We start from the raw sequence: 23,024 nt of genomic DNA on the forward strand, positions 1-23,024 counted from the left end.
CGAAGCAAGGTGCAGTCCCATGTAATGTGAAGGCTGACCTACCCTCCACATTCTCAGTATAGACTAGTACAGGAGAGAGACCCCAAACCTTAGTGGTAAACAGAGCGTCCACATCCGTCCAAGACCTCAGCTTTGCCCGAGCTGCCAGCGCCGTCAGGATGTACAGTTTCTCCGGGATCTGTAGGGGAATAGCGCAAAGTGTGATACCGGGGCCTGCACCTGCCCACCACCATACAGCCTGCACACCCACACTGCCCGCTGCTGTACAGCACGCAGACCCTCCTGCCGTCATACGGCACGCACACCCAACCACCACCATATGGCACGCACACCCACCTGCCGCCACGCATATCCACCCGCCGCCATATAACAAGCACAACCATCCGTTGCCATACGGCAAACACACCCGCCATCATGTGGCTCGCATTGCCCTCTGATGTATGGCCCGCCACTGACAGTGGCACATTCACACACCCTCAATCCGCCACAGGCTCTGCTCACCTTGAAGGTTTTCCGAAGGTTGGTGGGACTGCTGAAAGTGCCCTACAGAGGGAGACAGCAGTGAAATTAAGTACAGAGAACTCCAGACCCCACCAGGTGCACCACTCACCTCCGCCTCTGTATAGTGATAGATACAAGCGTAGAACAGGGTGGTGACCAGAGGCATGAAGAGCAGAGAAGCTTTCCGGGGGTGTTTGCGGAAGATCTCCTGGCCCGAGGCCTCCAAGCGATTGTCGTTTGCCTGTAAGAACAGAAAATGACGGTGAACTTCGCCTAATACCCAGCGCCAGAAATGGAGCAGGGTCAGTGCCACACACAGAAGGGTGGGGACTCACAAACCTGGGGGTCTGGTGCTCACCTCAATGATGATCTGTCTCTCCAGCAGTGTGAAGTGGTCCTGTACATGGCTGGCATCCTCTGTAGAAAAGGGCAGGCTGGCAGGAGAAGAGGTCACAGGTCAGGGCCATGCCCAGCACCCTACAGAGCTGAGTAGAGGGGCACCACTCGGCTCACTGACCTGATGCACTTACTCTTCAGGAAGTCTCTGCGCTCCTCGGCTCCCGGGATGTTGAGGTGCTCCCTGTATTTACATATCTAAGGGCATAGCCTGTATTATTCGGGCACAGTGCACAAGACTGCACCCGAACCCAGAGTGGATACTCACCGCCAGCTCCTCTGTCCACTCCAGGAACCTGAAGGATCACAAGAACAAGCACATGAAGAACCAACAAGACAAGGAGGGTCAACACTTGCGCCGCCCGGCAGGGCCCACACTCCTGTTACCCAGGTGGCCTCAGCTGTAAGGACACCCCCCCCCCCAGCTGCCTGTACCCCACCCAATCTCAGCGGCCTGCACCCTGATCATCACTGCTCTCCCTTGCCATCTGCAGCCTTCATCACTGCATGAGGCATCTCCCCAACAGAGACCCCAATCTTGTATCTCTCCTCCCCACCAAAGTACGTGCGTCTCCCTCCCCCAAAGTACCTCTACCCCCTTCCCCAAATAAACCCTTGTGGTTTCGCCCCCTGCATTGCAGTGGCGCCCCCCAGGAGCCCTCATCTTGACGCCTCACCTGAGAAGCTCCGTCAGAAGGAGTAGATCGGACGTCTCCTTCAGGAAATGAACAAAATGTCTCAGAGCAACTTGTCTGATCTTCAGCTCCCGAAACAGGACGTCTGTGAAAAGGCAACAAGACAGAGCTGCAGCCGGGCACCATGGGCACATCACGTGGGGAGGACAGACTGGTGGCGCCATGCCCAAGTGAGGATGACATGGCACAATTACAGACTGGCGGCTGAAGGGGGCACTCACCAGAGCGAAGCGTCCTCTTCAGGAAGATCAACACCTGTGATCAGGGGAGAAGGACGAGGCGGTTATTGGGCCTGAACGTGTGACTGAGCATTGCTCCTAGATGGGCAGATCTTGTGGGGGCCACACACGGACATCACAAGAAGGGGCCGTACTGAATGATGGAAATCAGCGGACGGAGACGTCACTGATCTGTAAGTGATGGAAACATGGAATCAAAATGATCACGTGGTCTGTCTGGGGCCACAGATACTGCACAGACCCCCTGACAGTACCGGGATCATGGATTCTCTGCGCCTCTTACTCCAGATTACCCTCCACTGGAGCAGGAGGATCTCTGACTGGGTGAATAGGAGAACGATAAAGCCTGAGGAAACACATCTTATAAGATGGAGGAAGTTTCAGATGGAAAGCTGCGGGGTTAATGACCTGGATTATCCTTTGTCTATGTCCCCTCCTTTGTCTATGTCCCCCGTTTGTCTCCCTTCCACTATGTTCTGTTACAGGAGTGGTGACGTCTAGTACACTCGCTGGTCTTGGCACTATACAGGGTGAATGGTGGGACCGCTGGAGACTAGGAACGTGACGATGATGAGGGGAAGGACTCCTATAGGGACGTTAGGGGAGCTCAGGAGCCAGGCACACATTAATGTCAGGAGGTGGCCTATTCTCATTCCCCTATTGTCAGCGCCGCCCTCTCCTTTCCCCTTGTAACCTCTGTGTTGCGCCACGCCTCAGGCATCCCCTTGTCAGAGCGTCACACCAGGGTGACCTGCAAGCACAAATCATGAGACTCCTGAAGAATATGTAGGTGAAACTGCGGATCAACAAATAGTTTTCAGGTAGAAGTAGTGTCGGCGGCTTGCTCTTGGGATCTATGGATCTCCTCTACAAGATCTAAGGAAACAGACAACACAATTCTGCCTTCAGCTAGAATAGGGACTGGTGGGGTCGTGGCCTGGGACGCATGTAGGGTAGACATGCTGAGAGCGAGCTCCTGCTCTGGATCCTGTCATTATCCGGATTCACCAGCTGTTTCCGTGGTATTATCGACCCTGGTGGACTTCAATATTGCCAGGACACACAGGAGAGCACTGTGCCCCGACACCGGCATGACCTGCACAAAAAAGAAGAGAGAAGGCTGTGCAGGGCTGTGACCATGTTGTTTCCAAGATGGCGCCGGGAACTCCCGCCTGCAGCAGAGCATCCGAGGTGGCAAGCAAATTAGAGTGCTTTGCTAGGAGCGTTCCCAGAGCAGCTCTTACCTCCGGGGACACCTATGATGGCGGATCCACACATAGCGTGGGACAGGAGGAGAGTTTGGAGACTGAGAGGGTCGTGAGTAATATAGTGCCTGCTTCTCCAGCGGCCTGGCATATGCATGCTGCACCGCCTGTGGGGGAGACACAGAGGAGCTGCGCCCTGTCCTCCCTGAACCCACGCTGGAAGATGTCCCGGCAGCGGTCAATACGTGTAATAGCACACTGGCTACACAGATAGCGATGGTCACGTGTGGCCTGCATTAAACAAGAGCTCCGGGGGGCGGGGGGGGGGCTAGAATGGGGGAGCTGGAGGCACGTCTGAGCACAGCAGAGGACAAGCTGCCACCAACAGCCTGGGATCTGGGGAGGGCCACACAGAATGTCGCCATGGTATGACATAAAGTGGATAATCTGGAAAACCGTTCCCACAGGAGCAACCTGTGGCTGGTGGGAGTCCCAGAGAAGGCGCATTGTGGTGACCCCGACATTTTATGAAAGATGGCTGATGGAAACCATAGGCAAGGAGGCACTTTCCCCCTTCTTTACTATGAAGAGGCGTGCAGAGAACAGGCTCACCCCCCTGCGAGGAGCACCGCCGAGCACCATCCTGCAAGGACAGAAAGTCCCCCTGCGCAGAATCAGGGACATAAAGCTCTTGCGATTATTGGGAGCAGGGTCTCTATTCTCCCAGATTTTTCCATGGAGGTGCAGCGCAAATGGGCGCAATTCACTGATGTAAAAAAGCGTCTATGCAGCTTGCAGACGCCATACTTCATGATGCACCCTGCCAAGCTGCGCATTGCCGCCAATGGAGAGACTCAGCTCTCCGACACTGTGGGAGCCGCCCTCTCCCGGCTGGATCTCAATGACAGAAGAGGAGCAGTACCTGAGCGGCCTCACCCCTGTGTTTCCGGCGGGTGTCACTTTGGGAGCCGCACTCTCCCGGCTGGATCTCAGTGACAGAGGAGGAGCAGTACCTGAGCGGCCTCACCCTGTGTTTCCGACAGGTGACACTGTGGGAGCCGCACACTCTCATGGCTGGACCTCAGTGACAGAAAAGTACCTGAGCGGCCTCACCCCTGTGTTTCTGGTGGGTGTCACTGTGGGAGCCGCACACTCTCCCGGCTGGTCCTCAGTGACAGAGGAGCAGTACCTGAGTGGCCTCACCCCTGTGTTTCTGGCGGGTGTCACTGTAGGAGCCGCACACTCTCCTGGCTGGACCTCAGTGAAAGAGGAGCAGTACCTGAGCAGCCTCACCCCTGTGTTTCCAGTGGGTGTCACTGTGGGAGCCGCACTCTCCCGGCTGGACCTCAGTGACAGAGGAGCAGTACCTGAGTGGCATCACCCGTGTTTCCGGCAGGTGTCACTGTGGGAGCCGCACTCTCCCGGCTGGATCTCAATGACAGAGGAGGAGCAGTACCTGAGCGGCCTCACCCGTGTTTCCAGTGGCTGTCACTGTGGGAGCCACACTCTTCCGGCTGGACCTCAGTGACTGAGGAGCAGTACCTGAGCGGCCTCACCCTGTGTTTCCGGCAGGTGACACTGAGAGCCGCACACTCTCCTGGCTGGACCTCAGTGACAGAGAAGCAGTACCTGAGCAGCCTCACCCCTGTGTTTCCAGTGGGTGTCACTGTGGGACGCCATGCTGATGTGAACATTAGTGCATGTCCCATTGAGGACCCTAGGGCGGGGTAATTGGCCGGCATCCCTGAGGAGATGCACTGCAGCCGGTCTCTGCCGTATGGGCCTGGGCTGGGGTTTAGCCCTGTACTGCTCCGGTTGGGAGGATAATACGCTATATACTGCCGTACAGTATTGTGCTCTCCTCCTTTTCTCATCATTGTTTTATTGTCAAGCTGCCACCAGGGGGAGCCGGAGCTCTGCAGCAGAAGACACTACACAGAGCAACAAGAACCAGGAAGAACCACAGTGTGTGCTCGTACACTGCCTCACATCACAGCTGGGGAGCAGAACTGTGAGGTGTGCAAGGAATGGTCAGGCGGGCCGGGTCAAGCATAGTACGGGCAGAAGGAGGACTGGATGAAAGAGCAGAAGCGGAGTCGAGGTCAGGCCGAGGTCAGTACCAGAAGAAACAACCGAGTGAGGAGGTAAGAGAGGGGACAGAGGAATGGGGGAACGACTAGAGGACGGAACACAGACAGGGTACGGGGGCACAGACGGATCAGGATAACACTTACAGGACCAGCAATCACAGGCAAAGCAGCGCTAAGCTTATAGCCGGCGCTGGTTCACTGGAGATGTCAGTTTTTAAAGCATCCAAGCTCCGGAAGTGAGGCTCGGGAGAAGGCTCCACCCCCTAGCCATGTGGACGAGGAGGCGGAACTGTGACAGTACCCCCTCCTCAAGGGGGGGCCACTGGACCCCCAGGCTTCCCAGGAAACGTCCGGTGGAAAGCCACAATCAACCGATCGGTCCGCACGGATCGAGCCGGCACCCAGGATCTGTCCTCTGGACCGTAACCCTTCCAATGGATTAGATACTGGAGGGAATTACGAACTCAAAGAGAATCGATAATACGTTGGATTTCGTACTCCTCCTCACCGTACACCAATATCGGAGCCGGAGGGATCTGAGAATCCACCACCGATGGAACAAATGGTTTAAGCAAAAAGGTATGAAATACGTTAGGAATACGAAAGGTCTGGGGCAGTTGCAACCGAAAGGTTACCGGGTTGACCACCTCCATGATCTCATAGGGTCCTATAAACTTAGGACCAAACTTAGCAGACGGACCCCTAAGCCTAATACTCCGAGTGGATAGCCACACTTTGTCTCCCACTTGAAAGGAGGGCCCCGGAGAACGCAGTTTGTCTGCCTGGTGTTTCTGGGACCACTGAGCAGTCTCGATGCAGCATCGTACCTCCTTCCACACCTCCCCCAGATGCTGAACGACGGAGTCGGCCCCTGGACACCCCGAATCCACTCTGGAGAAGGACCCAAAGTGAGGGTAAAACCTGTAATTACAGAAGAAGGGAGATGTTCCCGTAGACTGGTGGACTCTGCTATTAAATGCAAACTCAGCAAGGGGCAAAAACGTACACCAATCCTCCTGCTGAGCAGAAACCAAGCACCGCAGGATTTGTTCAAGGGTACGATTTGTCCTTTCCGTCTGCCCACTGGACTCAGGATGATAGGCGGACGAGAAGGACAACTCAATCCCCAACCGCCTGCACAAGGCCCTCCAAAACGAGAAACAAATTGTACCCCCCTGTCAGACAAAATATTCAGGGGCAACCCATGTAATCGAATCATCTGGTCGATAAAGTGGTTGGCAAGGGTTGCTGCATTAGGTAGACCCGAGAGGGGAACGAAATGTGACTGTTTACTAAAACGATCCACCACCACCCAGATCACAGTCATGCCATTAGACACAGGAAGGTTCGTAATGAAATCCATGGACAAGTGGGTCCTTTGCCTTTCAGGAACAGGCAATGGAACCAATTCCCCGGCCGGCCGGTTACGACATACCTTAGCACGGGCACATATAGCACAGGCAGAAACAAACTGAGCCACATCCAAGTGAAGAGATGGCCACCAAAACAGTCAAGCAACAGCCCTGCGAGTGGCTGTAATGCCTGGGTAGCCACTAAGTATGAAGTCATGGAACTCTTGTAATACCCGCAACCGAAGGTGCAAAGGGACAAACAATTTAGTGTCTGGAGTGGAAGACGGCGCTGAGGACTGGTCTTCCCGAACCTCAGTCTCCAACTCGGATGACAAGGCAGCGACCACCACCCCTTGCGGAAGAATGGAGGAAGGAGGCTCTGGAGGGAACACTGGGTCCAAACTACGGTATAGGGCATCCGCCCGCACATTTTTGGACCCAGGCCAAAAAGTAAGGGAAAATGGAATTGAGAAAGGAAAAAAAAAAAAAAAAAAGGGCCCACCTCACCTGTCGAGGCGTTAATCTCTTGGCCGACTCGATATACGCAAGATTTTTATGATCAGTGATGACAGTAATACGATGAATTGCACCCTCCAAAAAAATGCCTCCATTCTTCGAATGCCAACTTTACTGCCATTAATTCTCAGTTACCCACATCATAATTCCGCTCAGCAGGAGTGAATTTCTTGGAAAAGAATGCACAAGGTCGAAGATCAGTCAGAGTAGCAGGACCCTGCGAGAGAACTGCTCCCACGCCCACCTCCGAGGCGTCCACCTCCACAATAAATGGCGCCTTGAGGTCGGGCTGTACCAGGAGCGGGGCGGACATGAACCGATCCTTCAATTCAAGAAAGGCCTGGACAGCTGTCTGCGACCAGTTCTGCAGATCCGCCCCTTTCCGAGTAAGGTCGGTCAAGGGCTTGGCAATTTGCGAAAACCCCTTAATAAACCTCCGATAATAATTGGCGAAACCCAAAAAGCGTTGTAACGCCTTGATATCCCTGGGTTGCACCCAATCAACGATAGCCTGCACCTTCCCCCCGGGTCCATCTTAAACCCATCGCGAGAAAGGAGTAACCCAAGAAAGGCTATTTCTTGAACGGAGAAAACACATTTTTCAAGCTTGGCAAACAATTGATCATCACGTAACCTCTGTAATACAGAACGGACATGTGTAATATGCGTCTCCTTATTGCCAGAATAAATTAAAATGTCATTGAGATAGGTGACCACGAAACGACCAATAAAATCAGAGAAGACATCATTGATGAAATTTTGAAAAACCGCAGGAGCATTTGATAAACCGAAAGGCATCACCAAATTCTCGAATAAGCCCTCTGACGTAAGAAAGGCCGTTTTCCACTCATCCCCTTCTCTGATATGGATAAGATTATAGGCCCCCCTGAGATCTAGTTTGGTAAACCACCGGACTTCAGAGAGTTGGTTGTAGAGATCAGGAATGAGTGGAAGTGGATACGTGTTTTTCACAGTAATCTTATTCAATTCTCAGAAATGGAGACATGGCTGTAACCCTCTGTCCTTCTTCTTTACAAAAAAGAACCCAGCGGCCACAGGGGAAGAAGAAGGACGACGGGTATGCTCTTTATGTATACTGTCGGCTATGTTAGATTTCGTACCAGCCCTTTCTGGACTCGAGAGGTGATATAAACGGGCCTTGGGCAATTTGGAATTGGGAAGCAAATCGATGGCACAGTCATATGGGCGATAAGATGGCAAAACCTCGGCCTTTGTTTCCGAGAATACATCACCGTAGTCCATCAGGTATTCCGAAAGACCCTCAGGACTTACGGAGAACACAGGTACAGGTTGTAAACACACTTTATGACAAGCAGGGCTCCATTTGATTATGGTACGATACTCCCAATCAAGAACAGGATTATGCAACATTAACCATGGATACCCCAACACTAATCCAGCAGGGAGATTGGCCATTACAAAACAAGAAATCAGTTCAGAATGCAGAGACCCGATCACCAGACTAAACTTTTCTGTAGCAAACCGAATGCAGTTTTGAGACAACGGTGTTTTATCAATTGCCAGGAGTTGAATGGGTCCATCTAACCTCACTGTCCCTAACGCTAATCTTTGGACATATCTAGAGTCAATGAAGTTCATAGCGGACCCACAATCAATAAAGGCTGTAGCAGACCAGACCGACTCCTTGACCCGGAGGTCGACGTTTAGAAGAATCTTATTGGAGGAGAGGAAAGGTACCTGATAGTCTGGGCAACCTCCTTGGCCGTTACCCAGACTTAGAAGTTTCCGGACGACTGTTTAGCGGAGGGGCAAGCCAGGCAGACCTTCCTCCAGTGTCCACAATAGAAGCACAGCTTGGGATCCTGCCGTCTTCTCCTCTCCTTCTCATCCGGACTGACGGCTCCAACTTCCATGTGCTCCATAGCCGGCAAAGGAGGCGTCGTAGGCAGAGTGGGAGGAATCTCACGCATGGTGCCCCTTCTTTCCCATAATCTACGGTCCATGCGAACTGCCTCTGTCCAAGGTGCTGGGAGGAGGGTGCAGAGCGTCTTTCAGGGAGTCTGAAAGACGTCTCCGGAACTGGCACCTGAGTGCAGAATCATTCCACCGTACCTCAGTGGACCACTGCCGAAACTCAGAACAATATAGCTCAGCAGTGTGATTCCCCTGAGTGAGACACATAATCCTGTCCTCAGCCACCCGTACTCGGTCTGGTTCGTCATATATCACCCCGAGGGAGTCAAAGAAGAGGTCAACCTAATATCATTCCAGGGCCGAAGGGGGTAGGGAAAACGCCCAGGCCTGGGGACCCCCTTTAAGTAACAACATATTGATCCCCACCCGCTGAGTCTCGTCCCCTGAGGACCGAGGTCAGAGAGTGAAAAGTAGTCATAAACTCTCTCTAAACGTCTGGAATAGGTTTTTCTCCCCAGAGAATTTATCAGGACGCATCACCGTGGGTTTGGGAGTGTTGAGTTGGACATCAGTGGGACTATAATGACCCACTTTTAGTAAGGTAGATGCCCCTGAGGTGTCCCTCGCGGAGGCGGAGACCTCACTCTGCAGCATATTATGTGAAGCTACCAGGGTGCGATGCTCTGCAGCCAAATCTTGTACCAACTGAGTGAGGTTGGCTACTTGCTCACACAAAGTACTAAGCGGGTCCATTACAGTATCCCTCAAAATGCATAGAAGGATCCCACTACCAAGGTAACTGGCATTTAATTCCTATGGGAAAACTAATGCCTATTTGGGGCCGGCTATACTGTCAAGCTGCCACCAGGGGGAGCCGGAGCTCTGCAGCAGAAGGCACTACACAGAGCAACAAGAACCAGGAAGTAAATACACAGTGTTCTCATACACTACTTCACAGCACAGCTGGGGAGCAGAGCTACGGGGCGTGCAAGGAATGGTCAGGCAGGCCGGGTCAAGCACAGTACGGGCAGAAGGAGGACCGAAGGAAAGAGCAGAAGCGGAGTCGAGGTCATGCCGAGGTCAGTACCAGAGGAAGCAACCGAGTGGGGAGGTAGGAGAGGGGACAGAGGAATGGGGGAACGACTAGGGGACAGAACACAGACAGGGCACGGGGGGCACAGGCACAGACGGATCAGGATAACACAGGACCAGCAATCACAGGCAAAGCAGCGCTAAGCTTATAGCCGGCACTGGTTCACTGGAGATGTCAGTTTTTAATGCATCCAAGCTCCGGAAGTGAGGCCCGAGAGAAGGCTCCGCCCCCCTAGCCATGTGGACGGGGAGGCGGAACCGTGACATTTATTTTCTATGTCTGATACAATAGAATACAGCCACGTTCTGTTCACTAATGGCAGAGCCCATCTCTCTGCCCCGGTCCATGGCGATATCCCCTCCGCCCATTCTTTACTCCGCACTTATGGCGACAGTGATACACATTGTGGCATGGAACATTCGAGGCCTCCGAGACGCCAGTAAGAGATGTGCCGGCTCTACCCGTCTACAGCAGATTCTCCCGGACACATTAGGTCTGTCTGAGACCCATATAGTGAAAGACAATGTCCACTGGCTGAGAGGAAGGTGGACGAGTATCAGCCCACGTATTCCACCCACCCATGCACGGGGTGTGAGTATATCAGTATACAAGTATCAGCCCTCGTATTCCACCCATGTACGGGGTGTGAGTATATCAGTATACAAGTATCATCCCACGTATTCCACCCATGCACGGGGTGTGAGTATATCAGTATACAAGTATCATCCCACGTATTCCACCCATGTACGGGGTGTGAGTATATCAGTATACAAGTATCAGCCCTCGTATTCCACCCATGTACGGGGTGCGAGTATATCAGTATACAAGTATCAGCCCTCGTATTCCACCCATGTACGGGGTGCGAGTATATCAGTATACAAGTATCATCCCACGTATTCCACCCATGCACGGGGTGTGAGTATATCAGTATACAAGTATCATCCCACGTATTCCACCCATGCACGGGGTGTGAGTATATCAGTATACAAGTATCATCCCACGTATTCCACCCATGCACGGGGTGCGAGTATATCAGTATACAAGTATCAGCCCTCGTATTCCACCCATGCACGGGGTGCGAGTATATCAGTATACAAGTATCAGCCCTCGTATTCCACCCATGCACGGGGTGTGAGTATATCAGTATACAAGTATCAGCCCTCGTATTCCACCCATGCACGGGGTGTGAGTATATCAGTATACAAGTATCATCCCACGTATTCCACCTATGCACGTGGTGTGAGTATATCAGTATACAAGTATCAGCCCACGTATTCCACCCATGTACGGGGTGTGAGTATATCAGTATACAAGTATCATCCCACGTATTCCACCCATGTACGGGGTGTGAGTATATCAGTATACAAGTATCATCCCACGTATTCCACCCATGCACGGGGTGTGAGTATATCAGTATACAAGTATCAGCCCACGTATTCCACCCATGTACGGGGTGTGAGTATATCAGTGCACGACTATCATCCTACGTATTCCACCCATGCACGGGGTGTGAGTATACCAGTGTACAAGTATCAGCCCACGTATTCCACCCATGCACGGGGTGTGAGTATATCAGTGCACGACTATCATCCTACGTATTCCACCCATGTACGGGGTGTGAGTATATCAGTATACAAGTATCAGCCCTCGTATTCCACCCATGCACGGGGTGTGAGTATATCAGTATACAAGTATCATCCCACGTATTCCACCCATGTACGGGGTGTGAGTATATCAGTATACAAGTATCAGCCCTCGTATTCCACCCATGCACGGGGTGTGAGTATATCAGTATACAAGTATCATCCCACGTATTCCACCCATGTACGGGGTGTGAGTATATCAGTATACAAGTATCATCCCACGTATTCCACCCATGCACGGGGTGTGAGTATATCAGTATACAAGTATCAGCCCACGTATTCCACCCATGTACGGGGTGTGAGTATATCAGTATACAAGTATCATCCCACGTATTCCACCCATGCACGGGGTGTGAGTATATCAGTATACAAGTATCATCCCACGTATTCCACCCATGCACGGGGTGTGAGTATATCAGTATACAAGTATCAGCCCTCGTATTCCACCCATGCACGGGGTGTGAGTATATCAGTATACAAGTATCAGCCCTCGTATTCCACCCATGCACGGGGTGTGAGTATATCAGTATACAAGTATCAGCCCTCGTATTCCACCCATGCACGGGGTGTGAGTATATCAGTATACAAGTATCATCCCACGTATTCCACCCATGCACGGGGTGTGAGTATATCAGTATACAAGTATCAGCCCTCGTATTCCACCCATGCACGGGGTGTGAGTATATCAGTGTACAAGTATCAGCCCTCGTATTCCACCCATGCACGGGGTGTGAGTATATCCAGTATACAAGTATCAGCCCTCGTATTCCACCCATGCACGGGGTGTGAGTATATCAGTATACAAGTATCATCCACGTATTCCACCCATGCACGGGGTGTGAGTATATCAGTATACAAGTATCAGCCCTCGTATTCCACCCATGTACGGGGTGTGAGTATATCAGTGCACGACTATCATCCTACGTATTCCACCCATGCACGGGGTGTGAGTATATCAGTATACAAGTATCAGCCCTCGTATTCCACCCATGCACGGGGTGTGAGTATATCAGTGTACAAGTCCATTCCCTTCTCCTGTACCAGATCAGTAATTGATCCCGGGGGTAGAGGTGTCTGTATACTTTGTACTATATAGAATATACAAATCATCCTGGTGGCAGTATACACATTCATATATAATACTGATATTATATATACACATCAGATTTAATACTGATAATTGATAGATACATCACACACATAATACTGATAATATATACATATACACTGTTTTCCAATTATGCAGATGGGATGAACGTGTCCTAGCGATTAAAAGTGAGCTCACTGATGGTTTGTGTCTCGGGGTCTTTGATCACTGAAATCAATCTCAGATACCGGTGATCATTAGTTTCCAGGTGAGGCCAATAAAAGGAAATCCGGATGCTCCACAATATTAAGCAGCCGCAGTTTACAAGTAACATGGGAAAGAGAAAGGATCTCTGCTGCCGAAAAGCATCAAATAGTGCAATGTCTTGGACAAGGGATGGAAACATTAGATATTTCACGAAAACTTAAGCGTGATCATCGTATGGTGAAGAGATTTGTGGCTGATTCTGAGCACATACGTGTTCGTGCAGATAAAAGCAGAATGAGGAAGGTTTCTGGCAGGCAAGTTCATCGGATTAAGAGAGCAGCTGCTAAAACCCATTACAACCCAGCAAACAGATATTTGAAGCTGCTGGTGCCTCTGGAGTCCCTCAAACCTCAAGGTGTAGGGTCCTTCAAAGGCTTGCTGTGGTGCATAAACCTACTAAGGCTGGTTTCACACATCCGGCTTTTCTCCACTTTATCGGATCCGGCGCGCTCCGTACAGTGTATACATTACAATCGCCGCGCTGCAACTTCCTGGTCACATGACAGCATGTGACCGGAGCTTGTTGCGCGGTTCATTGGACTGTATACACTGTACGGGAGCGCGCTGGATCCGACAAATGGGAGAAAAGCCGGAAGTGTGAAACCGGCCTAATCGGCCACTTCCTAACAGTGCTTACAAGCAGAAACTGTTGCAGTGGGCCCAGACATACAGTACAGACTAAACGTTTGGACACACCTTCTCATTCAAAGAGTTTTCTGTATTTTCATGACTCTGAACATTGTAGGTTCACATTGAAGGCATCAAAACTATGAATTAACACATGTGGAATGAAATACTTAACAAAAAAGTGTGACACAACTGAAAATATGTCTTATATTCTAGGTTCTTCACAGTAGCCACCATTTGCTTTGATTACTGCTTTGCACACTCTTGGCATTCTCTTGATGAGCTTCAAGAGGTAGTCCCGGAAATGGTTTTCCAACAGTCTTGAAGGAGTTCTCAGAGATGCTTAGCACTTGTTGTCCCTTTTGCCTTCACTCTGCGGTCCAGCTCACCCCAAACCATCTCGATTGGGTTCAGGTCTGGTGACTATGGAGGCCAGGTCATCTGGCGTAGCACCCCATCACTCTCCTTCTTAGTCATATAGCCCTTACACAGCCTGGAGGAGTGTTTGGGGTCATTGTCCTGTTGAAAAATAAATTATGGTCCAACTAAACCCAAACAGGATGGAATAGCACGCCGCTGCAAGATGCTGTGGTAGCCATGCTGGTTCAGTATGCCTTCAATTCTGAATAAATCCCCAACAGTGTCACCAGCAAAGCCTCCCCACACCATCACACCTCCTCCTCCATGCTTCACGGTGGAAACCAGCCATGTAGAGTCCATCCGTTCACCTTTTCTACAAAGACATGGTGGTTGGATCCAAAGATCTCAAATTTGGACTCATCAGACCCAAGCACAGATTTCCACTGGTCTAATGTCCATTCCTTGTGATCTTTAGCCCAAACAAGTCTCTTCTGCTTGTTGCCGGTCTTTAGCAGTGGTTTCCTAGCAGCTATTTTACCATGAAGGCCTGCTGCTCAAAGTCTCCTCTTAACAGCTGTTCTAGAGATGTGTCTGCTGCTAGAACTCTGTGTGGCATTGACCGGGTCTCTAATCTGAGCTGCTGTTAACCTGCGATTTCTGAGGCTGGTGACTCAGATAAACTTATCCTCCGCAGCAGAGGTGACTCTTGGGTCTTTCTTTCCTGGGGCGGTCCTTATGTGAGCCAGTTTCTTTGTAGCATTTGATGGTTTTTGCCTCTGCACTTGGGGACACTTTCAAAGTTTTCCCAATTTTTCAGACTGACTGACCCTCATTTCTTAAAGTAATGATGGCCACTCGTTTTTCATTACTTAGCTGCTTTTTTCTTGCCATAATACAAATTCTAACAGTCTATTCAGTAGGACTATCAGCTGTGTATCCACCAGACTTCTGCACAAACTGATGGTACCATCCCCATTTATAAGGCAAGAAATCCCACTTATTAACCCTGACAGGGCGCACCTGTGAATTGAAGACCATTTCCGGTGACCACCTCTTGAAGCTCATCAAGAGAATGCCAAGAGTGTGCAAAGCAGTAATCAAAGCAAAAGGCGGCGACTGTGAAGAACCTAGAATATAAGACAGATTTTCAGTTGTGTCACACTTTTTTGTTAAGTATTTCATTCCACATGTGTTAAGCCCGCTTTACACGCTGCGACATCGCTAGCCGATGCTAGTGATGTTGAGCTTGATAGCACCCGCCCCTATCGTTATGCCTATATTTGGTGATCGCTGCCGCAGCGAACATTATCGCTACGGCAGCGTCACACGCACTTACCTGGTCGTCGTCGTCGCTGTGACCGCCGAACAAGCCCTCCTTCAAGGGGGAGGGACGTTCGGCATCACAGCGACGTCACTAAGCGGCCGGCCAATCAAAGCGGAGGGGCGGAGATGAGCGGGACGAACATCCCGCCCACCTACTTCCTTCCTTATTGCTGGCGTGTGGCAGGTAAGGCGAGGTTCCTCGTTCCTGCGGCGTCACATGCAGCGATGTGTGCTGCCGCAGGGACGAGGAACAACTTCGCCCAAGCGACAGAAGCGATAATTGGGAGCAGACCCCCATGTCAACGAGGAGCGATTTTGGACGTTTTTGCAACGATCCAAAATCACTCCTAGGAGTCACACACGAGATCGCTAACGAGGCCGGATGTGCGTCACAAAATCCGTGACCCCAACGAGATTGCTGTAGCAATCTCATAGCGTGTAAAGCCCGCTTTAATTCATAGTTTTGATGCCTTCAATGTGAATCTACAATTTTCAGAGTTATGAAAATAAAGAAAACTCTTTGAATGAGGTGTGTCCATACTTTTGGTCTGTGCTGTACATTAAGACTAATTATCAAACAGTCTTCTTTACTGATGAGTGTGGAGCAACCCTGGATGGTCCAGATGGATGGAGTAGTGGATGGTTGGTGGATGGCAACCGTGTCCCAACAAGGCTGCGACGTCAGCAAGGAGGTGGAGGAGTCATGTTTTGGGCCGGAATCATGGGGAGACTTCTGGTACGCCCAGTTAGGGTTCCTGAAGGTGCAAAAATGACCTCTGCAAAGTATATAGCGTTTCTGACTGACAACTTTCTTCCATGGTGCAAAAAGTAGAAACGTGCCTTCAGGAGCAAAGTCATCTTCATGCATGACAATGCCCCATCTCATGCTGCAAAGAATACCTCTGTGCCATTGGCTGCTATGGACATAAGAGGAGATAAACTCATGGTGTGGCCACCATTTTCCCCTGATCTCAACCCTATAGAGAACCATTGGAGTATTATCAAGCAAACGATCTATGAGGGTGGGAGGCAGTTCACAACAAAACACCAGCTCTGGAGGCGATTCTGACATCACGCAAAGAAATTCAGGCAGAAACTCCCCAAATACTCAAACATTCAATGGATGTAAGAATTGTGAAGGTGACAGCACAGAAGGGCTCCTGTGTCACATGTAACGTGGCCTGTTAGGAGGTTTGGGATTTACATAGCTTTTTATTTCAGTGGAATGTGACCTCCGAATGCTGCAAATTCCACAAATCAGCATTTTCAGGTCTTTACAACATATAAAATGTTTAGAAACTCTCCTGTGCCTAATAATGTGGAGCAGGAGGATTCTACTGGTATCATCGGGAGGTTTCTTCAGTAACATTCCATGTATCCTCTAACGGGGGATGACGTTTATTAGACGGACGCCATCTGCACCGAGCATTCAGGAAAATCAGAGAAAAATATCATTTGCGTAAAAATTTGGAACATGGTGTATATCGCACTCCACACTCGGCGGAGCCAATAATAGAAGATACCGGCGGATCTTGACCCCTCCCCGTTGCACCAGCCCTTCTGACATCTACACCTATCTGCTCCCCTCGGGTAATATTCGGGAAGACGCGGCCCCAGCTTCCTTTGCTGGGACATTGGAGGAAACAGACATGGTAGATCTTTGGTGCATCAAGAACCCAATGACCAGGCGCGTCTCCTGTTCCTCTAGATCGCACCGCGCAGTCACGCATGGACCTGGCTGTAGGTAACTCACTTCTGACCCCATACACACAGATGTTACGTACATGCCCAGACGTGTATCCGATCACTCACCGCTCCATGGTAAAATCTCATGGGAGACCCTCTTACTGCGATCAGACCTGTCTGGAGACTTGATCCCGTCTGGATTCATAGGGGGATCTCCGCGTACAACCCTCCTAGGATTCTTCACCCTGACCGAGGGCTCTTAACCGTCACACACAGTATGGGGCTCTATGAAGGCCGTTGTACGGGGCCTATATATCAGGGAGATATGTTCCCATAAGACCCAAAATAGACGCTACAGCCAATATTTAACCCAGGAACCGTCCGATGCAGAAGCCGTGGTGATACGGAATCCGATAGCGGAAAACACAAAACTATTGGAAAGGGCGCAGGCGGCACCGCGGGAAAATCTCCAGTCAGCGGCGTCTAATAGACGTTCCTCCTCAAATAGAAGTTTCTATATAGAGGCAGTGGGACATCTACTAGCCACGGTCATTAGGGCACAGGATAGCCCTACTAGCCACGGTCATTAGGGCACAGGATAGCCCTTCCTGTATTATCAGACTGGAGACATCCAGAGGCCGTGATCATTTTCTTTCCATGTCTCAATCCTGTACAAATCACTGACGTCTGTGTCCGGTGACCCCCATCATTCTCGTCTTCTTGATATGGTTACATCAATAGTGAGGAGACAGTATAATATATGTATATGTGTATTATATACCCTCCGGCGGCATGGTGGACACGGGCTTACCGCTGTGATCACGTTGCCATCGTGGAGTCGCACGGCCTCATCCAATAGGTGCAGTTTATCTCTCAGTGAGCGAAACCTCTCCATGGAGCACATCTGGGGGACACGCAACATCGGGGTTATTAAGCGCTGCTGGAGGAGGGGTACAGGGGAGAAAGGGAGAGAGGGACGGAGGAACAAGGCGGAGAGGGGAGGAGGGAGGAGGAGAGGGGAGGAGAGGAGGGAGGAGGAGAGGGGAGGAGGAGGGAGAGGGGGAGGAGGAGGGAGAGGGGAGGAGGGGGGAGAGGGGAGGAGGAGAAAAGGAGGAGGAGGAGGAGGAGGAGGAGGAGGAGAGGAGGAGGAGGAGAAAAGGGAGGAGGAGGAGGATGAGGGTGAGAGGGGAGGAGGAGAAAAGGAGGAGGAGAGGAGGAGGAGGAGAGGAGGAGGAGGAGAGGAGGAGGAGGAGAGGAGGAGGAGGAGGAGGAGGAGGAGGAGGAGGAGGAGGAGGAGGAGGAGGAGGAGGAGGAGGAGGAGGAGGAGGAGAGGAGGAGGAGGAGAAAAGGGAGGAGGAGGAGGAGGAGGAGGATGAGGGTGAGAGGGGAGGAGGAGAAAAGGAGGAGGAGAGGAGGAGGAGGAGGAGGAGGAGGAGGAGGAGGGAGGAGGAGGAGGATGATGATGATGATGATGATGATGATGAGGAGGAGGAGGAGGATGATGAGGAGGAGGAGGAGGAGGAGGAGGAGAGGAGGAGGAGGAGAGGAGGAGGAGGAGGATGAGGAGGATGAGGAGGAGGAGGTGAGGAGGAGGAGGAGGATGAGGAGGAGGAGGAGAGGAGGAGGAGGAGAGGAGGAGGAGGAGAGGAGGAGGAGGGGAGGAGGAGGAGAGGAGGAGGAGGGGAGGAGGAGGAGAGGAGGAGGAGGAGAGGAGGAGGAGGGGAGGAGGAGGAGAGGAGGAGGAGGAGGAGGAGGAGGAGGAGAGGGGAGGAGGAGAGGGGAGGAGGAGAGGGGAGGAGGAGAGGGGAGGAGGAGAGGGGAGGAGGAGAGGGGAGGAGGAGAGGGGAGGAGGAGAGGGAAGGAGGAGGAGAGAGGAGGAGAGGGGAGGAGAAGGAGGGAGGAGGAGAAGGAGGGAGGAGGAGGGAGGAGAGGGGAGGAGAGGGGAGGAGGAGAGGGGAGGAGGAGGGAGGAGGAGGAGGGAGGGAGGAGGAGGGAGGAGGGGAGAGGGGAGGAGGAGGAGAGGGGAGGAGGAGGGAGGAGGGGGAGAGGGGAGGAGGAGGTGGAGGAGGGGAGAGGGGAGGAGGAGGGAGGAGGGGGAGAGGGGAGGAGGAGGGAGGAGGGGGAGAGGGGAGGAGGAGGGAGGAGGGGGAGAGGGGAGGAGGAGGGAGGAGGGGAGAGGGGAGGAGGAGGGGGGAGAGGAGGTGGAGGAGAAAAGGGAGGAGGAGGAGGAGGAGGAGGATGAGGGTGAGAGGGGAGGAGGAGAAAAGGAGGAGGAGAGGAGGAGGAGGAGAGGAGGAGAGGAGGAGGAGGAGGAGGAGGAGGAGAGGAGGAGGAGGAGGAGGAGGAGGAGGAGGAGGAGGAGAGGAGGAGGAGGAGAGGAGGAGGAGGAGAAAAGGGAGGAGGAGGAGGAGGAGGAGGATGAGGGTGAGAGGGGAGGAGGAGAAAGGAGGAGGAGAGGTGGAGGTGGAGGTGGAGGAGGAGGAGGAGGAGGAGGATGATGATGATGTGATGATGATGATGTGAGGAGGAGGAGGAGGAGGATGATGAGGAGGAGGAGGTGAGGAGGAGGAGGAGAGGAGGTGGAGGAGGAGGTGGATGAGGAGGATGAGGAGGAGGAGGAGGATGAGGAGGAGGAGGTGGATGAGGTGGAGGAGGTGAGGAGGAGGAGGAGGAGAGGAGGTGGAGGAGAGGAGGAGGAGGGGAGGAGGAGGAGAGGAGAGGAGGAGAGGAGGAGGAGGGGAGGAGGAGGTGAGAGGAGGAGGAGGAGGAGGAGAGGGGTGGAGGAGAGGGAGGAGGAGAGGGGAGGAGGAGAGGGGAGGAGGAGAGGGGAGGAGGAGAGGGGAGGAGGAGAGGGAAGGAGGAGGAGAGAGGAGGATGAGGGGAGGAGAAGGAGGGGAGGAGGAAGAAGGAGGGAGGAGGAGGGGAGGAGGAGGAGAGGAGGAGGAGGAGAGGTGGAGGAGGGGAGGTGGAGGAGTGGTGGTGGAGGAGGAGGAGGAGAGGGGAGGTGGAGGAGGAGGAGGAGAGGGGAGGAGGTGAGGGGAGGAGGAGAGGGGAGGAGGAGAGGGGAGGAGGAGAGGGGAGGAGGAGAGGGGTGGAGGAGAGGGTTGAGGTGGAGAGTGGAGGAGTGGGGAGGAGAAGGAGGGAGGAGGAGAAGGAGGGAGGAGGAGGGGAGGAGAGGGGGGAGGTGTGGGTGGAGGTGGGAGGGGAGGAGGGGGAGGTGGGGGAGAGGGGTGGTGGTGGAGTGGGGAGGTGGTGGGAGGAGGGGAGAGGGGAGGAGGAGGGAGGAGGGGGAGAGGGAGGGTGGAGGTGGTGGAGGTGGGGTGGTGGTGGGAGGTGGGGTGAGGGGAGGAGGAGGGGGGTGAGGGGAGGAGGAGGGGGTGAGGGGTGGAGGTGGGGGGAGAGGGGTGGTGGTGGGGGGTGAGGGGTGGAGGAGGGGGGAGAGGGGGTGGAGGGGGGGGGAGAGGGGTGGAGGTGGGTGGAGGGGGTGGGAGGGTGGGAGGTGGAGGTGGGGGTGTGGGGAGGTGAGGGTGGTGGGGGTGAGGGGAGGTGGGAGGTGGGGGTGGGGGGGAGGAGGGTGGAGGGGGAGGGTGGAGGGGGAGTGGGGTGGAGGTGGGTGGAAGGGGTGAGGGAGGAGGAGGGAGGAAGGGGGAGAGGGGAGGAGGAGGGAGGAAGGGGAGAGGGGAGGAGGGGGAGGTAGGGGAGAGGGGCGGAGGGAAGAAGGGGAGAGGGGCGGAGGGAGGTAGGGGAGAGGGGCGGAGGGAGGAAGGGGAGAGGGGCGGAGGAGGAAGGGGAGAGGGGCGGAGGGAGGAAGGGGAGAGGGGCGGAGGGAGGAAGGGGAGAGGGGCGGAGGGAGGAAGGGGAGAGGGGGAGGGAGAGGGAGAGGGGCGGAGGGAGGAAGGGGAGAGGGGCGGAGGGAGGAAGGGGAGAGGGGCGAGGGGAGGAAGGGGAGAGGGGCGGAGGGGGAGGAAGGATACAGGGGGGGGAGGAAGGATACAGGGGGGGGAGTAAGGATAAAGGGGGGGGGGAAGGATACAGGGGGGGGAGGAAGGATACAGGGGGGAGGGGGAGGAAGGATACAGGGGGGGGAGGAAGGATACAGGGGGGGGGAGGAAGGATACAGGGGGGGTGAGGAAGAATACAGGGGGGAGGAAGGATACGGGGGGGGAGGAAGAATACAGGGGGGAGGAAGGGGAGAGGGGCGGAGGGAGGAAGGGGAGAGGGGCGGAGGGAGGAAGGGGAGAGGGGCGGAGGGAGGAAGGGGAGAGGGGCGGAGGGAGGAAGGGAGAGGGGCGGAGGGAGGAAGGGGAGAGGGGCGGAGGGAGGAAGGGGAGAGGGGCGGAGGGAGGAAGGGGAGAGGGGCGGAGGGAGGAAGGGGAGAGGGGCGAGGGGAGGAAGGGGAGAGGGGCGAGGGAGGAAGGATACAGGGGGGGGGAGGAAGGATACAGGGGGGGGGAGTAAGGATAAAGGGGGGGGGGAAGGATACAGGGGGGGGGAGGAAGGATACAGGGGGGAGGGGGAGGAAGGATACAGGGGGGGGGAGGAAGGATACAGGGGGGGGAGGAAGGATACAGGGGGGGGGAGGAAGGATACAGGGGGGGGGGAGGAAGGATACAGGGGGGAGGAAGGATACAGGGGGGGGAGGAAGGATACAGGGGGGGAGGAAGGATACAGGGGGGGGGAGGAAGAATACAGGGGGGGGGAGGAAGAATACAGGTGGGGGAGGAAGAATACAGGGGGGAGGAAGGATACGGGGGGGGGGGAGGAAGAATACATGGGGGAGGAAGGATATAGGGGGGGGGGGAAGGATACAGGGGGAAAAGGGGTACAGTGGTACATGATCTCTATGGCCGTACCTTGCCGCGCTGCATCCTCCGCACAGACTCCTCAATACTCCAGTCTCCACTGTAATCCTGTAATGAAGCACAGAGATGAGAAGACGCGGTGCGGTGGTCGGACCCATCTGCAGCCATGAAGAGGACTGCGGGGCTCAGCGGGATATGAGATCTCCTCCATTCAGTACCTGGTACTCAGACTTGGGTTTGCGAAGCTCCGGAGCCACAAACTTAATATTTGTATCTAGAAAAGCTGAAACACAAGAGATCAGGAGATCCAGAGTCGTCACCAGGAGACCCCCAGTCACAAGCACGTACCGTCCGAGAGGGACTGCAAGCTGCCGGGCTTCGACCTCCCTGCAGAGAGAACAGCTCAGACTCAGGTCACATGGCTCACCGACAAAGACCAGCAGCACCGCCGCCCCCCGACAAAGACCAGCAGCACCGCCGCCCCCCGACAAAGGCCAGCAGCACCGCCGCCCCCCGACAAAGACCAGCAGCACCGCCGCCCCCCGACAAAGGCCAGCAGCACCGCCGCCCCCCGACAAAGGCCAGCAGCACCGCCGCCCCCCGACAAAGGCCAGCAGCACCGCCGCCCCCCCGGCAAAGACCAGCAGCACCGCCGCCCCCCGACAAAGACCAGCAGCACCGCCGGCCCCCGACAAAGGCCAGCAGCACCGCCGCCCCCCGACAAAGGCCAGCAGCACCGCCGCCCCCCGACAAAGGCCAGCAGCACCGCCGCCCCCCGACAAAGACCAGCAGCACCGCCGCCCCCCCGACAAAGACCAGCAGCACCGCCGCCCCCCGACAAAGGCCAGCAGCACCGCCGCCCCCCGACAAAGACCAGCAGCACCGCCGCCCCCCGACAAAGACCAGCAGCACCGCCGCCCCCGACAAAGGCCAGCAGCACCGCCGCCCCCGACAAAGGCCAGCAGCACCGCCGCCCCCCGACAAAGGCCAGCAGCACCGCCGCCCCCCGACAAAGGCCAGCAGCACCGCCGCCCCCCGACAAAGGCCAGCAGCACCGCCGCCCCCCGACAAAGACCAGCAGCACCGCCGCCCCCGACAAAGACCAGCAGCACCGCCGCCCCCCGACAAAGGCCAGCAGCACCGCCGCCCCCCGACAAAGGCCAGCAGCACCGCCGCCCCCCGACAAAGGCCAGCAGCACCGCCGCCCCCCGACAAAGGCCAGCAGCACCGCCGCCCCCCGACAAAG

The 23,024-nt window shown here is 54.4% G+C and overlaps 1 protein-coding gene across 1 annotated transcript in view; it reads right to left on the minus strand.

Moving 5' to 3' along the window:
- Positions 1-23,024, minus strand: part of VIPAS39 (VPS33B interacting protein, apical-basolateral polarity regulator, spe-39 homolog) — a 51,148-nt gene that overhangs the window by 3,208 nt on the left and 24,916 nt on the right. Inside the window, 12 exon segments of the mRNA XM_075330725.1 lie at positions 89-178; positions 502-543; positions 611-742; positions 860-935; positions 1,019-1,095; positions 1,166-1,193; positions 1,575-1,677; positions 1,814-1,847; positions 17,788-17,880; positions 21,830-21,886; positions 21,997-22,061; positions 22,127-22,165. Of these exon segments, the coding sequence (XP_075186840.1) occupies positions 89-178; positions 502-543; positions 611-742; positions 860-935; positions 1,019-1,095; positions 1,166-1,193; positions 1,575-1,677; positions 1,814-1,847; positions 17,788-17,880; positions 21,830-21,886; positions 21,997-22,061; positions 22,127-22,165 (836 nt within the window).

This window comes from Anomaloglossus baeobatrachus, chromosome 12, assembly GCF_048569485.1.
Source record: "Anomaloglossus baeobatrachus isolate aAnoBae1 chromosome 12, aAnoBae1.hap1, whole genome shotgun sequence".
In the NCBI taxonomy this organism is placed as follows: domain Eukaryota; kingdom Metazoa; phylum Chordata; class Amphibia; order Anura; family Aromobatidae; genus Anomaloglossus; species Anomaloglossus baeobatrachus.